The sequence below is a fragment of the Antechinus flavipes genome, chromosome 4 (assembly GCF_016432865.1).
Source record: "Antechinus flavipes isolate AdamAnt ecotype Samford, QLD, Australia chromosome 4, AdamAnt_v2, whole genome shotgun sequence".
Classification (NCBI taxonomy): Eukaryota; Metazoa; Chordata; class Mammalia; order Dasyuromorphia; family Dasyuridae; genus Antechinus; species Antechinus flavipes.
Window position 1 is genome coordinate 187590869 of NC_067401.1, and position 14025 is coordinate 187604893.

General features: G+C 34.6%; 1 protein-coding gene across 3 annotated transcripts in view; it reads right to left on the reverse strand.

Annotated features, from left to right (window-relative positions):
• Nucleotides 1-2283: 2283 nt before the first annotated feature.
• The window catches only part of STAG3 (stromal antigen 3), a 35900-nt gene continuing 24158 nt past the window's right edge, over nucleotides 2284-14025 (reverse strand). For 2 of the 3 annotated variants that reach the window (XM_051996034.1, XM_051996032.1), the window contains 5 exons: nucleotides 10445-10613; nucleotides 4054-4158; nucleotides 3863-3953; nucleotides 2852-3008; nucleotides 2284-2698 (listed from right to left, as the gene is read on the reverse strand). In XM_051996034.1, coding sequence (XP_051851994.1) covers nucleotides 2862-3008; nucleotides 3863-3953; nucleotides 4054-4158; nucleotides 10445-10613 — 512 coding nt within the window. In that variant the 3' untranslated portion in view covers nucleotides 2284-2698; nucleotides 2852-2861. The remainder of the gene's footprint in view (nucleotides 2699-2851; nucleotides 3009-3862; nucleotides 3954-4053; nucleotides 4159-10444; nucleotides 10614-14025) is intronic. The other variant, XM_051996033.1, reaches the window with a different exon arrangement.

Consider the following 14025-nt stretch of genomic DNA (forward strand, 5'->3'; position numbering starts at 1 on the left):
CAATCAAATATAGATACATGTGCAATCTTTTTTTTTTTTTTACATTATGATTTTTTTTCTTTTCTTTTTCTTTTTTATTATAGCTTTTTATTTACAAGCTATATGCATGGGTAATTTTTCAGCACTGACAATAGCAAAACCTTTCATACATGTGCAATCTTGTAAAACATATCATATTCATCATTTTGTACAAGTGGAAAAGTAAGAAAAAAGGGGGGGAAAGAGGCAGGCAAGCAGGAGGGAAAGGCAGTAGGAGGAAAGAGACTATTTTAGTCTGAATTCAGATAATTATGTTTTTTCTCTAGAGATAAATAGCATGTTTCATCATGAATCCTTTGGATACTGTCTTGGATCCTTGTACTGCTGAGATTAGCTAAATCATTATTCATAGTTCTTCGTCATATAATATTGCAATGTTGTACAATATTTTTGTACAAATTGGTCCCCTTTCCCTTTTTTAAAATACTTATCTTTGGGATTCAAATCTAGTAATGGTAGAACTGTCATTTTCATTATATTGGCTTGGCCTACTCATGGGCAATCTTATATCATGTACAATTATTTTAAATGGAATTTCTATCTCTTGCTGCTGGGCTTTGTTGGTAATAAAGAGAAATGCTAATGCTTTATGTAGATTTATTTTATTTTATTTATTATTTTTTTAATTTAAATTTTATTTTAGTTAATAATAACTTTGTATTGACAGAATCCATGCCAGGGTAATTTTTTACAACATCATCCCTTGCACTCGCTTATGTTTCGTTTTTTTCCCTCCCTCCCTCCACCCCCCCTCCCAAGATGGCAAGCAGTCCTATATATGTTAAATATGTTGCAGTATATCCTAGATACAATACATATTTGCAGAACCGAACAGTTCTCCTGTTGCACAGGGAGAATTGGATTCAGAAGGTAAAAATAACTCGGGAAGAAAATCAAAAATGCAAACAGTTCACATTCGTTTCCCAGTGTTCCTTCTTTGGCTGTAGCTGTTTCTGTCCATCATTTATCCATTGAAACTCAGGTCTCTTTGTCATGTAGATTTATTTTATATCCTGCAACTTTACTAAAGTTGTTAATTATTTCAAATAGTTTCTAGTTGATTCTCAAGAATTCTTGAAGCATACCATAGCATCTGCAGTGATAATTTTATATCTTCACTGTTCTTTATAATTGCTTTAATTTCTTTTTCTTCTCTTACTGCTAAAGCATTATCTGTAATGGACATAAGCAAGAAGCCTTATGTCCATTATAGATAATCCTTGCTGATATTTTCAGTTAAATTACTTATCGTTTTAAGGTAAGTTCCATTTATTATTCCTATACTCTCTTATTGTTTTTAATAGGAATAAGTGTTGTATTTTATCAAATGCTTTTTCTGCATCTATTGAGATAATCATATAATTTTTTGTTGGTTTTGTTATTGATGTGGTCAATTATGCGAGTAGTTTTCCCAATATTGAATCAGTCTTGTATTCTAGGTATAAATAGGTCATAGTGTATGATCCTTTTGATATGGTTCTGTAATCTCCTTTGGAAATCATATTTATAAGGACAATGACAAACTAGAAAAGTTACTAAAACATTGAAATCTTATCATACAATGGGTTAAAGGAAGTAATGTGTTTTACCCAGAGAAAAAAGATGAAGTGAATAATAGCTGTCTTCAAATATTTTAATAATAGCTGTCATAGCACTATGCCAAAGGGCAGAATTAAGACCAATGGGAATTTACAAGGAAGGAGATTTTGGGTCAAAAGATTTAATCAGAACTACCTCCCAATCGAATGGGTTGGTTAAGTAATACAGCAGGATTCTCTCACTCACTGTTGGTATTAAAAAAAAAAAAAAAAAAAACTAAAATAGGGTATAAGAAAAGATTTCTAAACTAGGTGCAAGATGCAAGATTGGACAAGAGGATCTCTGGGATCCATCCAATTGCAAATATCATCCAATGGCAAAGATTCAATTTTTTTTTTTAATCTTCAAAAAGAAGTGTAAGTATGACTGATAGAGAGAAATAAAAGGATGGGATAAGAGGTTATCCTTGGAGACAAGGGATATCTCAATATAGGTAGAAGAGCTTCAGAATAAGCTGATCCATAAAAGATCAGGCTTGAGCATAAGGAAAATAGGTGGTTACCTATTCTTACTCCACTTAAAACTTATCAAATTTAATAACTCTTTAAGCATTTGGTGACTAAGAACTCTTCTCTACAGAATCCCAAGGGGAAATGTTCCTTCTACTCAGGAGTGTGTCTTATAAATTATATTCCCAGAGACCAGTTTTGATTTCCAACACTTTATTAAACTAACAAGCACCAAAAGATGCACCAAAAAAGGCTGGGAGATAAGATGTCTCCACAAACATGGGGAAACAAAGGTTATTTTTCAATAGAAACATAGTATACCTCTCTTCAAAAATAGGAGGATGGACTCTCCTGTCCCAAATTATAGTGTAAGGGAAAGACCTGGTTAAACAGGAATTAGGAAGAGTAGGGAAGTCACAGCCTCTACAACCCAAAAGTCACAGACAGGAAAGAAAAATAAGATAAAATTGGGAGAAGAAGGTAGGTGAAAGTTCCTCCTTTATTTTTCCTCAGTAAACTAGGATAGCTTTGAACTGTTTTTTATATTCCAAGTGGTTATATTGATGACTGGGCAATCAGCTTGAAGAAGGCACAGTGTGGTCTCAGAAGTCCTGAGAAAACAACAACAGGAATCCATAGAAGAAAAAAGAAAAAAACAAACAGATAATTCCATGCTCTTCTATATCACAGTTCTATGGCAGCCCTCTTCCTCTACCCAAAACCCTGATTCCAAAGACAATGAGAATAGGGCTTTTGATTTTTACCTTACTGCCTCTAAAATAGGTTACATGACCTGAAGACATTCCATCTGCCGTCACCCAAGAAAAAGCAATCTCGTCCCGGTATACTCACATCACTGTCTACCTCTGCAGAGTCAAAGAGGTCTCGCTGATGTTTGAAGGAAGAATGAGAGCTTGGATGCTGGAAAGAGTAGAATTAAAAGTTTAAAGAATATCTTTTCCACTCTCACAACTAACTCTTTGCCTGTTCTCCTAGCTATAAAGGGAGACAATGGCTCCTGCTTGTTCAATTATATTTAATGAAAAGGAGGACGATTTTGTCTTTTCTGCATGACCCTCCTTAAAGCTTATTCCCTTAGCTCAGACAGATGAAGGATTTCTTACAAAAGATTTTCTTATTCTTCATGTTTATGTTTTCAAACTTCCAAACCTCCTTTTGTCCTTTCCAGTTTACTTTAGGCCTCTTTTTCAGAGGTTAGAGGATATAGGTTCAAAACCCACCTTTGGTACTTACTATGTGAAAAAGGGCAAAGCCTCCTAACCACCCCGGCTCTTAATTTTCTCATCTATAAAAATTATTGTTTAATTAGATTGCTTCTGATTGTTTCAAATTATAAATTACGATCACATGATTATTCCTCCTGTGATCTGAACTCCTTTCCCCTTTTTAAGGAAAAAAGAATGGGAATGGAAGTTATAAGCCATGGATATGAGTAAAATGAATCATCTGGAATTGGAAGAACTCTCTAAAGGAGAGGAAGAAGAATCTTGCAAATGTGGAAGGCAGAGATTATTGTCAGAGGCAGAAAGGGATGAATGCTCAATTTCCCTCACCCACCCAAGTACTCTTATTAAGCAGGTGAAAAACATTTAATTAGTCTCCTCATTCTCTTCTTCCTGTCCCTCTCCTGACTTTCTCACTGGAAACAGCAGTCAGTAATTGGGGAGTGGAGTGGGGAGTGGAATAGGGAATGTTTTTCTACAAAATAAGGAAGAACCAGACTAAGTTTGTTTTCTTTCTTTGCCTCTACTTACCTTATCTGTGTCTTCCCATTCCTCTGCTTCTTCTTCACCTGACTCTTCTATTACTATTTCATTAATATCATCCTCCTCCATAAGGGTGAGTCTGATGGAGGTTGCATAGAAAAGTAAGATAAGAGGAAAGTTCTTTTAAAATAGATGATTAAAGGTTTAAAGATGATAGAGGAAAAGAGGAAAATACTAACCGGGTGAGCTGACTGCCCAGACCAGGACCATAGTGGCTATGTACCAGAGGGTAGAAACCCTCTGGATGTGGGTGTTTGGGTTTCTGGGATCCCAAGGGTGACTGGCTATATGGACAGAGATAAGGAAGAAATTAATCGTTCTTTTTCATTTTAATAGCTTTCCCCCCTCAAATACATACAAAGATATTTTTCTTTTTTTTTTTTAATTTTTATTTAATGATTACTTTATATTGACAACATTATCCCTTGCACTCGTTTCTTTTCCGATTTTTTTCCCCTCCCTCCCTCCACCCCCTCCCCTAGATGGCAAGCAGTCCTTTATATGTTGGATATGTTGCAGTATATATCCTAGATACAATATATGTTTGCAGAACCGAACAGTTCTCTTGTTGCATAGGGAGAATTGGATTCAGAAGGTATAAATAACCCGGGAAGAAAAACAAAAATGCAGATAGTTCACATTCGTTTCCCAGTGTTCTTTCAAAGATATTTTTCAACATTCAACAAACACCTTGTGTTTCAAATTTTTCTCCTTCTCTCTCCCCTACCTCTCCAGTCCCCAAGACGGCAAGTAATCCAACATAGGTTAAATATTCTAAACATATTTCCATATTCATCATAGTGTGCAAGAAAAATCAGTTCAAAAGGTAAAAAGAAAAAAAATATGAGAAAGAAAAAAAGAGCAAACAACAACAACAAAAAAATGAAAATACTATGCTTTGATCCACATACAGTATCCATAGTTCTCTCCCTGAACTACCACTACAAAAAGGGCTGCTACAAATCTCTTTGGTATATAGACCCACTAGAAATACTACTGATCAAAGGCATAGTTCCAAACTGCTCTCCAGAATGTTGGATAACTTCTCAATTCCACCAACAATGTATTACTGACTCAGTTCTCCTACATCCTCTTTCCAACATTTGTCATTATCTTTTCCTGACATTTTAACCAATCTGAGAGATATGAAATAGTACCTCAGAATTGTCTTAATTTGCATTTTTCTAATCAATAGAGACTTAGATCAATTTTTCATATGACTAGAAATGTCTTTAATTTTATCTTCTGAAAACTGTTCATGTCCAATTGGGGAATGGCTTATTTGTTATAATTTTGAGTCAATTCTCTATTTTAGAAATGGGCTCTTTATAAGAAACATATAAGAAACAACTTTATAAGAAAATGGAAGCTTTTTGCTTTCCTTCTAACCTTGGCTGCATTTTTGGTTTTGTTTGTACCAAAACTTTTTAATTTATTGTAATCAAAATTATCCATTGCATTTCATAATGTTTTTTGGTTTTTCTTTGACCATAAATTGGAAGGAACTGCAATGAATTTGTGTTAGACAATAAGAATATAAAAGAAGAAAATGTCTTAATTTCTACCTTCAAGAAGCCAGGAGAATCAAGGTAGAAATACAAGATGTTAAACAAGAGTAGAATAGTAAAGGAGTCAAGATTCCTTTTAGCATGCCCTAGATGCTTCATGGAGAAGGCAATGATATTTGTGTTGGGTTTCAAAAGAAGAAAAAGATTTCAAAGATTTCTACTTAGAAAACAAGTCAGTCAATAAGCATTTATTAAAAACTTAATTTGTGCCAACATAGAAACAATTATATACAAAGAAGGCAGGACCAATTGGAGACAATCAACAGAGGGAAAGCAATAGCTTTCTCACTCTCTCCTAATGTGAAATTGGGAAATGCCTTTTGCAGAAAAAGAAGATAAGAACTGAAGGAAATCAGGGAAGCAGGAAGGGAGAAAGTTCTAGGAGAAGGGGACAGTAAAAAAAAAAAAATGCATGGAGGTAGGAGATAGAATGTTTAATTCAAGGAAAAATAGGAAGGCTGGTGTTTCTGGATCACAGAGTATATGGAGTTGTAATGAATAAACACCCTAATAAAGTAGGAAGGGGTCAGATTATAGAGGGCTTTAAAAAACAAATTTGAGATTTTATATCTGACACTGGAGGAATCAGGGAACCAGTAAGGTTTTTTTTTTAATATATATTTTATTTTATAATAACTTTATATTGACAGAATCCATGCCAGGGTATTTTTTAGCAACATTATCCCTTGCACTCGCTTCTGTTCCGATTTTTCCCCTCCTTCCCTCTACCCCCTCCCCTAGAAGGCAAGCAGTATTATATATGTTAGATATGTTGCAGTATATCCTAGAGAGAACCAGTAAAGTTGAATGAATACAGGCAATATAGTCAAATTGTCTGCAAAGTAAAATAGTATAGAAAGAGAAAGTGGGGCTTTTTATACTGTGGGGCAGGAAGAAAATCTAGGGATTTTAAAGAATATAAACTAGATAAGAGTCCACAAAAGACTAAGGGATTGATATATACAAAAATGTTTATCACAACTCTGAAACTGAAGGGCTTCCAATCAATTGGGGAATGGCTGAATAAGCTGTGGTTAATGATTGAGAGAATACTGCAAGAAATGACAATGCAGATGGAGCTAAGATGGCAGAGTATAAAGGTGGGGAAATTTACCCAAGTTCTTCCTAAAAACTCATCCAAATACCTTTAAATAATATTTCTAAACAAATTTTAGAGCAGCAGAATCCATCAAAAGATGGAATGAACCAATCTGGAAAGTCTGTAGGAAAGCTCTGTGCCACCAAGGTGAAAGTAAAGCACAGTCTGGGCTCCAGCACAGCCTCTCCCAAGCAAACCAGAAACAGGGACAATTTAATCAGTGGCAGCAGTTGTGGTTTCCAGATATCTCAGTCTACAAATGCCAAAGACAACTTAGAAGGTTAGCAGGAAAGGTCTGTGACACCTGAGGATGGGAACATAACACAATACAGGCCGTGCCAGTACAGCTTTACTCCAGTAAACCAAGAGCAGGCCTTGGGAACCACTGAATCAACAGTTGCAGCAGCTTCCAGAGTTCTCAACACACAGACAGTAAGGAGGCCAAACAGCTGGTCAGAAAATTACAGGGGTCTTGTTGCTAAAACTGAGGCAGGGCTCTATTACTTTGCCTATATACTCAAATTTGGGTCACAGACCTAGGTGGCAGCCCCAGGAGGAGAAGAAGACCTTGTACACTAGAACTTGTGGCCACAGGGGAACAGGGATCCTTAGGCCAGGAAAGCAGTAAACATTTCTCCTTAGATCATACCACTTTAGAAGAACTGAAAACTTACAGGTTCCTAGAAGTATCTCTGAAAATAGCTACACAAAACCCCTGGAAGTTTGGGACAGTACATCTTTCACTCTGAAAGAAGAATTCTCTTCCACCCTGAAAGAAGCTCAGAGACAAGCAATGGGCTGAGAAAATGAGGAAACAATAGAAAAAGATTCTACTATAGAAATAGAAAAAAATTCTACTATAGAAAACTACCATAGTGACAAGGAAGATCAACACACAAATTCTCAGAACAAAGTCAAACTTCTCCATCTAAAGCCTCTAAGAAAAATATGAATTCATCACAGGCCATGGACAAGCCAAAAAATTGTTTCTGAAAATCACTTAAGAGGGGTAGAAGAAAAACTGGGAAGAAAAATAAAAGTGATGCAAGAAAATCCTGAAAAACAAGTCAACAGCTTGGTAAAGGAGACAAAAAAATACTGTAGAAAATGAACACTTTAAAAAAAAAAAAAACATACTTAAGCCAAATGGCAAAGAAAGTACAAAAAAAGAATGAGGAAAAGAATGCCTTAAAAAGCAGAGTTGGCCAAATGGGAAGAACTGCACAAAAATTCACTTAAAAAAAAAAAAAAACTTAAAAAAAAAGAATTGGCCAAATGGAAAAGGATCTATGTGTACAAAAATATCAATTGGGAAAAAACAACTCATTTAAAAACAGAATTGGAGAAAAGAGAAAAGGAAGTGATAAAAACCTACGGAAGAAAATCATTCCATAAAAATGAGAATTGAGCGAATGGAAGCTAATGACTTTATGAAAAATCAAGGAAAAAATAACCAAAAAAAAAAAAAAAAAGAAAGAAAGAAAGAAATAGAAGAAAACATGCTATAACTCACTAGAAAAATGACATGGAAAATAGATCCAGGGAAGAATCACCTATCCAGCAAAAATCCTTCAGGGGAAAACTGGTATTCATTGAAATAAAATAAAGGACTTTCAAATATTATTGATGAAAAGACCAGAGCTGAATAGAAAATCTGACTTTCAAATACAAGACTCTAGAGAAGCATAAAATGGTGTTTACCATTCCTGTTTAGGAAAGGGAAATCATAAGAAACTTAATAAGGTTAAGCTGTTTAAACATTTCTACATGGGAAGATGACATTTGTTACTCATAAGAACTTTCTCATTATTAGGGCACTCAGAAGAAGTGTATGTGTGTGTGTATATACATGTATATTATATATATTTTAATATATATAATATACATATATATATATATACACATACAGAGAAGGGGAGAGAGAGAGAGAGAGAGAGAGAGAGAGAGAGAGAGAGAGAAAGAAAGGGAAAGAGAGAGAAGGAGGGGGAGAAACAGCTGTTAATTGAATGTGAAGGAATACCTAAAAATAAATAAAATTAAGGGGTGAGAGGATGTACCAGGAGAAAGGGAAAGGCAGAAAGGCATAATGGGGCAAACTGCATCACAAATTCTTTTGGGGAGGAACAAGTTGAAGCAGAAAGAATAGAATTAACAGAGAGGAAATACAGTTAGCAAGAGTAAGTTAAAAAAAAAGTTGAAGTTTCTCTGATAAAGGTCTCATTTTTCAAACATATAGAGAACTGAATTAAGTTTATAAAAATAAAAATTCCCCAATTCATAAATGATCAGAACCTATGAATAGTTTCAGATGAAGTAATCACTCTTATTTAGAGCCATATGAAAAAATGCTCTAACTCACTATTGATTAGAGAAATGCAAATTAAAATAATTCTGAAATACTACCACATACCTTTTAGATTGACTAATAGAGCAGAAAAGGAAAATGACAAATCGTGGGAGCAATGTGGGAAAAATGAAATATTACTGAACTGCTGGAGTTGTGAACTGATTCAATCATTATGTAGAGCAATTTGAAACTATCTCCAAAGGGCTATAAAATTATGCTTACCCTTGGGGGGGAAGGATCTATGTGTACAAAAATATTTATAGCAGCTCTTTGAGGCAAAGAATTAGAACTTGAGGGGATGCCCATCAATTGGGGAATGGCTGAATAAATTGTATGTGATTATGTTAGAATAGTATTGTGTTATAAGAAATCATAATGAGGAGTCTCAAAGAAAAACCTGGAAAGACTTCCATGAGTTAAGGCAAAGTGATTTAAATGTATTGTGTACAAAATAGCAGCAATATTATAAGATGACCAGCTGTGAATGACATAACTATTTTCAGCACTACAGTAATCCAAGACAATGCTAAAGGACTTATGATGAAAGATGCCATCTATACTCAAAGAAAGAACTAGTAATATATGAATGCAGACTGGCACACACCTTTTTTTTTTTTTTTGAGGGGTTTTATTTTTGGTCTATGTTTTCTTTCACAACATGACTATTGTGGAAATGTTTTATATGACTACACATGTATAGCCTATACTGAATTGCTTCCATTCTCAATGAGAAAGGTGAGGCAAGAAGGAAAGTTAAGAAAATCTGGAACGCAAAGTTTTAAAAACAAATGTTAAAAATTGTTTTTTATGTAATTGAGGAAAATACTAAGGAAAAAAAGAAATGACAAAGCAAATAGTTTTAGAAAGACCTAGGAAGACTTATATGAACTGATAAAAGTGAGAACTAGGAGAATAATGGGCATAGTAACAGCAACATTGTATGGACAAAATACTTGTGAAAGCGGTAGCAATACAATAGTTTGATATACATAGACTGATTAATACAATGATTCATGAAAATTCCAAAGGATACATAATGCAAAATACTATCCAGACCTCCAGATAGAGAACTGATGGACTAGAGTGCAGATTGAAGCATTTTTTCTTTCCTAATTTTTTTTTGCTTTTTGTTTTCACAAACCAGCACAGATGCATGGACACAGAAGGAGGCAAGATATTCAGAGTAATATAGTTTGTCTAGAATACAAAGTATATTAGAAAAAAACAACATAATACTGAATGAAAGCTGGAGAGAGAATGAAGTTTTCAGCCCTGAATATTAGACAAAAGAGATTATATTCTATAGCTCCAATCAGTAAAGTTATTGAAATTCTTGTGAAAGGATCACTATAAATGTGAGAAAAAGATAAATGGATTTGTGAATGGTAAAGAAGATCTAAAAGACAAATACTGAACAGGCAAAATAAATAGAAAATTAAAATGAGAACTACAGTAGAAGATAATTGTGGGCTCATGATAGAAAGAATCATGAAAATAGACAAATTCCAAAACACAGAAACTGAGACCTAGACTTAGACCCTCTCCCAAGTCCTTACCTTTGGGTAAATTCTGATGCAGAGCCCTCTTCTTCATCCTTTTGTCTCCAAAGGGAATCCTTCCCTTTCACAGTTGTAGAGGTAAAAGTAGGAGTCTGTGGAACACTGCTTAGAAGTAGACTCTGTTCCTGAGGTGGGCAGAAATGTTCTTGACTCTCCTTGAAAGTGGCTGTAGACACACACAAATGCACCAACATCTAGTGTAGGGGGCTTATATACCAATCTCTTAAACTTATTCAAGGATTACCCAAGTTTATTTTTTTCCAAGACAGGGTTTGACATAATGACTAAGGGAAAGACAATTTCCATGACTCGGGAATGATTTTCAATTCACATCCCCAGGGATAGAATGCAATGTTAATACAAAATCTGAAGTGGGACTGTGGAAGTATATTTGGCATTGTATATTGTAATGTTTGAGCAAGCACTTTCTGGAGAAGTACAGGAGGCAGGAGAGCCACGAGGAAGATGATGAAAAATGGAATGTCTCATTTCCAGTCCTTCTCAGCCATATATATATATATATATTATACACCTTAGTACAATTACATCATTATAGCATACAGAATATGTGTGAACTAGAGAAATACTAAGTACTAAGTATATATGTGAACTAGAGAATTGTCGTCTTATCAATTCCACTGAGTTAACACCTTGTTTCTCCAAAGTTCTGGCCCTCTACAATATATTATATATAAATTATTATATTTAGCATTCATTTTAGTAAAGGAGCTCACACTACAAATGGGAAGAAAAAATTTCTGAATTCAAAGGGTGATGATAAAATATACCCCCTTGCCTCCTGTCAGAGATATGAAAGAATGACTGGTTTTTTTTAAATGCTCTATTTCAAATTTATCCTGTACATATTCAGTTTGTACATAGTTATTTATATCCCCATTGGACTGTGAGATCCTTGGTTACAGGGACTGAGTTTTGTCTTTTTATTTTCCCTTTCCTTGTATCCTTAGTGTTTAGTATAAGGCCTGGCACATAAGGTGATTAATAAAAATTTTTTGACTGACTGACATTACAAGATGCACTAAGAAAGAACTGAGTGGAAAGAGGATTGTGGAGTTCAAGGTAAGGATGAAGAACACGATTACAAATGATAAAGCAGAAGGAAAGTTAGATTGAAATATTATGATTAGGAATTAGGAATTCAGAAAAAGTGAACTCTTAAATTATTTACTTCTATTACTTTAGTCCTTATCCTAGCACAATTAACTTTTCATAATTTTTTAATCTCTCAAAGGACTCAGCACAATGGTTTATACAGAGAAGGCTTTCAATAATAATCAGAACCACAGAATTTAAAGCTGGAATGGACCTTAGAAACTCAATCAAACCTTTTCATTTTGTAAAATAAATTAAGGCCCAGAGGAGAAATAATGAGGTAAAAGTTAAAAGGCAAATTGAATATAGCTCGCCTGACTCCCAGGTCATTTCTTTCTTCAGTGAAATGTATCACTGAAATGAAATTTCTTACTAAAAGATGAAAGTGACAATTCTTCAGTTAAGATATGGACTATTATTATGGTCAATCTTATTTTTGTGTTTAACTTTCAACACCTTAATCATCTGTGTGATTTTATTATTTATCTCATTTTCACTTTAGTGTTGGCACATTTGAGACTATGTACACTAGGGAAAAAAAATGAGAAGTAGTGATACATGCAAGTTTGTGGAGCAAATAGTATTCATAGCAAAAAGTACTTCATTGGTCTTCTTTACTCTTCTATTATAAGGAGCTCCTCATGTATTTGTTGTATATTTTCATTGTTTGCCTTTAAAATCCAAGTTTTGTGCTGCAATTATGCCCCTAAAATATAGTGCAAATCTTTTGGGTCCTAAGGATGTTAAGACTATCACAAATTTCAGTGTCTTCCAAGAGTACTGACTAAGATCCCGGCAACTTCTTAGTTTTCAGAGAATGACAAAAGCAAAGAAGTTCATGGTAGCATAGTAAATCCTCACACTTCCAACTGACACAGTAAAATTTTTAAATGTTTTAGTTTTAATAATTTCATTTGCAGAACAATATGATACTGTAGATTTGCTGTGAATATTGTCTAAAATTTAATTTTTTTGAAATGTTAGTACAAAAGGTCACAGAATTCCAGGAAATTATTAGGCAAGAAAAAATGTTTTTCATGTTACCAATTTTATTTTGTGTAATACATTTTATAGGTTATTTCATGGCTAACATATTGATTAATATATTAGGAAAAGTATTATCCAAAATGTTTCATTTTAAAGAAAGTATATTTCTAGCAATCTCCTTAGTAAAAGATTAGTTTTGGGTGATATGGGAACTTAATCCCCTATAAATTTTTCATAGGTTCAATGTATCCACATTTGCATTTTTTTATTTTTAGCCATTTTCTAGGAATCTTATGTCCACAAAAGTTGAGGATTGATTGTATATGCTAGAACTACATATTAGCTATTTTCTATCATTCTCTCTATTTTTGGTGACACTGCTCTCTCCTGGTTCTCCTTTTACCTCACTGCTTCTTCTCAGTCTCTTTTGTCTGCTCTTCATCCACATCACAACTGCTTACAATGGGTGTCAGATAGCTCTCTGCCCTGGGCCCTCTTTCTCTCTTCTCCTCTGTACTATTTCATTTGGTGATTTTATCAGCTTCCATGGAGATTCAATTATCATCTCTATGTTAATGAATCACAAATTTACTCATCCAATTTTAATTTCTCTGATGACCTTTGGTCTCTCATCTCCAACTTCCTAGTAGACATCAGACATCTTAAGCTCAACATGTCCAAAACTGGATTCATTGTTTTCACTTCCAATTTTTCCTCCCTTCCCTATTACTATTAAGACCACTCTTGTATCCATCCTCCCAAGTCCCCTAGTCTGGCAATCTCAACTCCTCAGTGTCTCTCATCCTCCTTATGCAATATCTTGGCAAGGCTTGTTGATTTTTACCTAACATCTCTTTCATACACTTCGTCTTGACACCATCACTCCTCTGCTGTAGGCCTTTATCACTTTATACTAGAACTACAGCAATTGACAGCCACCAATCTTTCCCTACTCTAGTCCATCCTTCATTCAGATGTCAAAGCGATCTTCCTAAATCAAAAGTGTGACCATGTCATTCCTCTACTAAATAAACTCCAGTAGCTTCCTGCAACCTTTGTATCCCCTGGTATTTCAAAGTCCTTCATAATCTATGCCCCCCTCCAGGCATAGCTATTCTTTTCCATTCTTTTTTTACTTTATAATCTGCCTCCCTATTTTCCATGAACCTGAGAGTCAGAACAGGTGATCCATCACATTTCCTAACATGTCCACAATCTATGCTTCTTGTAACTGCTAATTAAAACTAAGCATTGCCATGCAAACTCTGATTCTGTACTCTACTGAGAGACAATTAACTTGGAGACTATTCTCACAGGACCCAGGAATGCCTGAATTATTCACAAATGAATTGCCATGAGAATTGCTACTCAAAACCTAACAATATTATGTCATGGTCCAGTCCCCATTTATGTAAATAAAGCCCTACCTTTGCCCCGGCATGTTAAGCCCTCTTCCTCAGGAGGACTTCTGCCAGTAA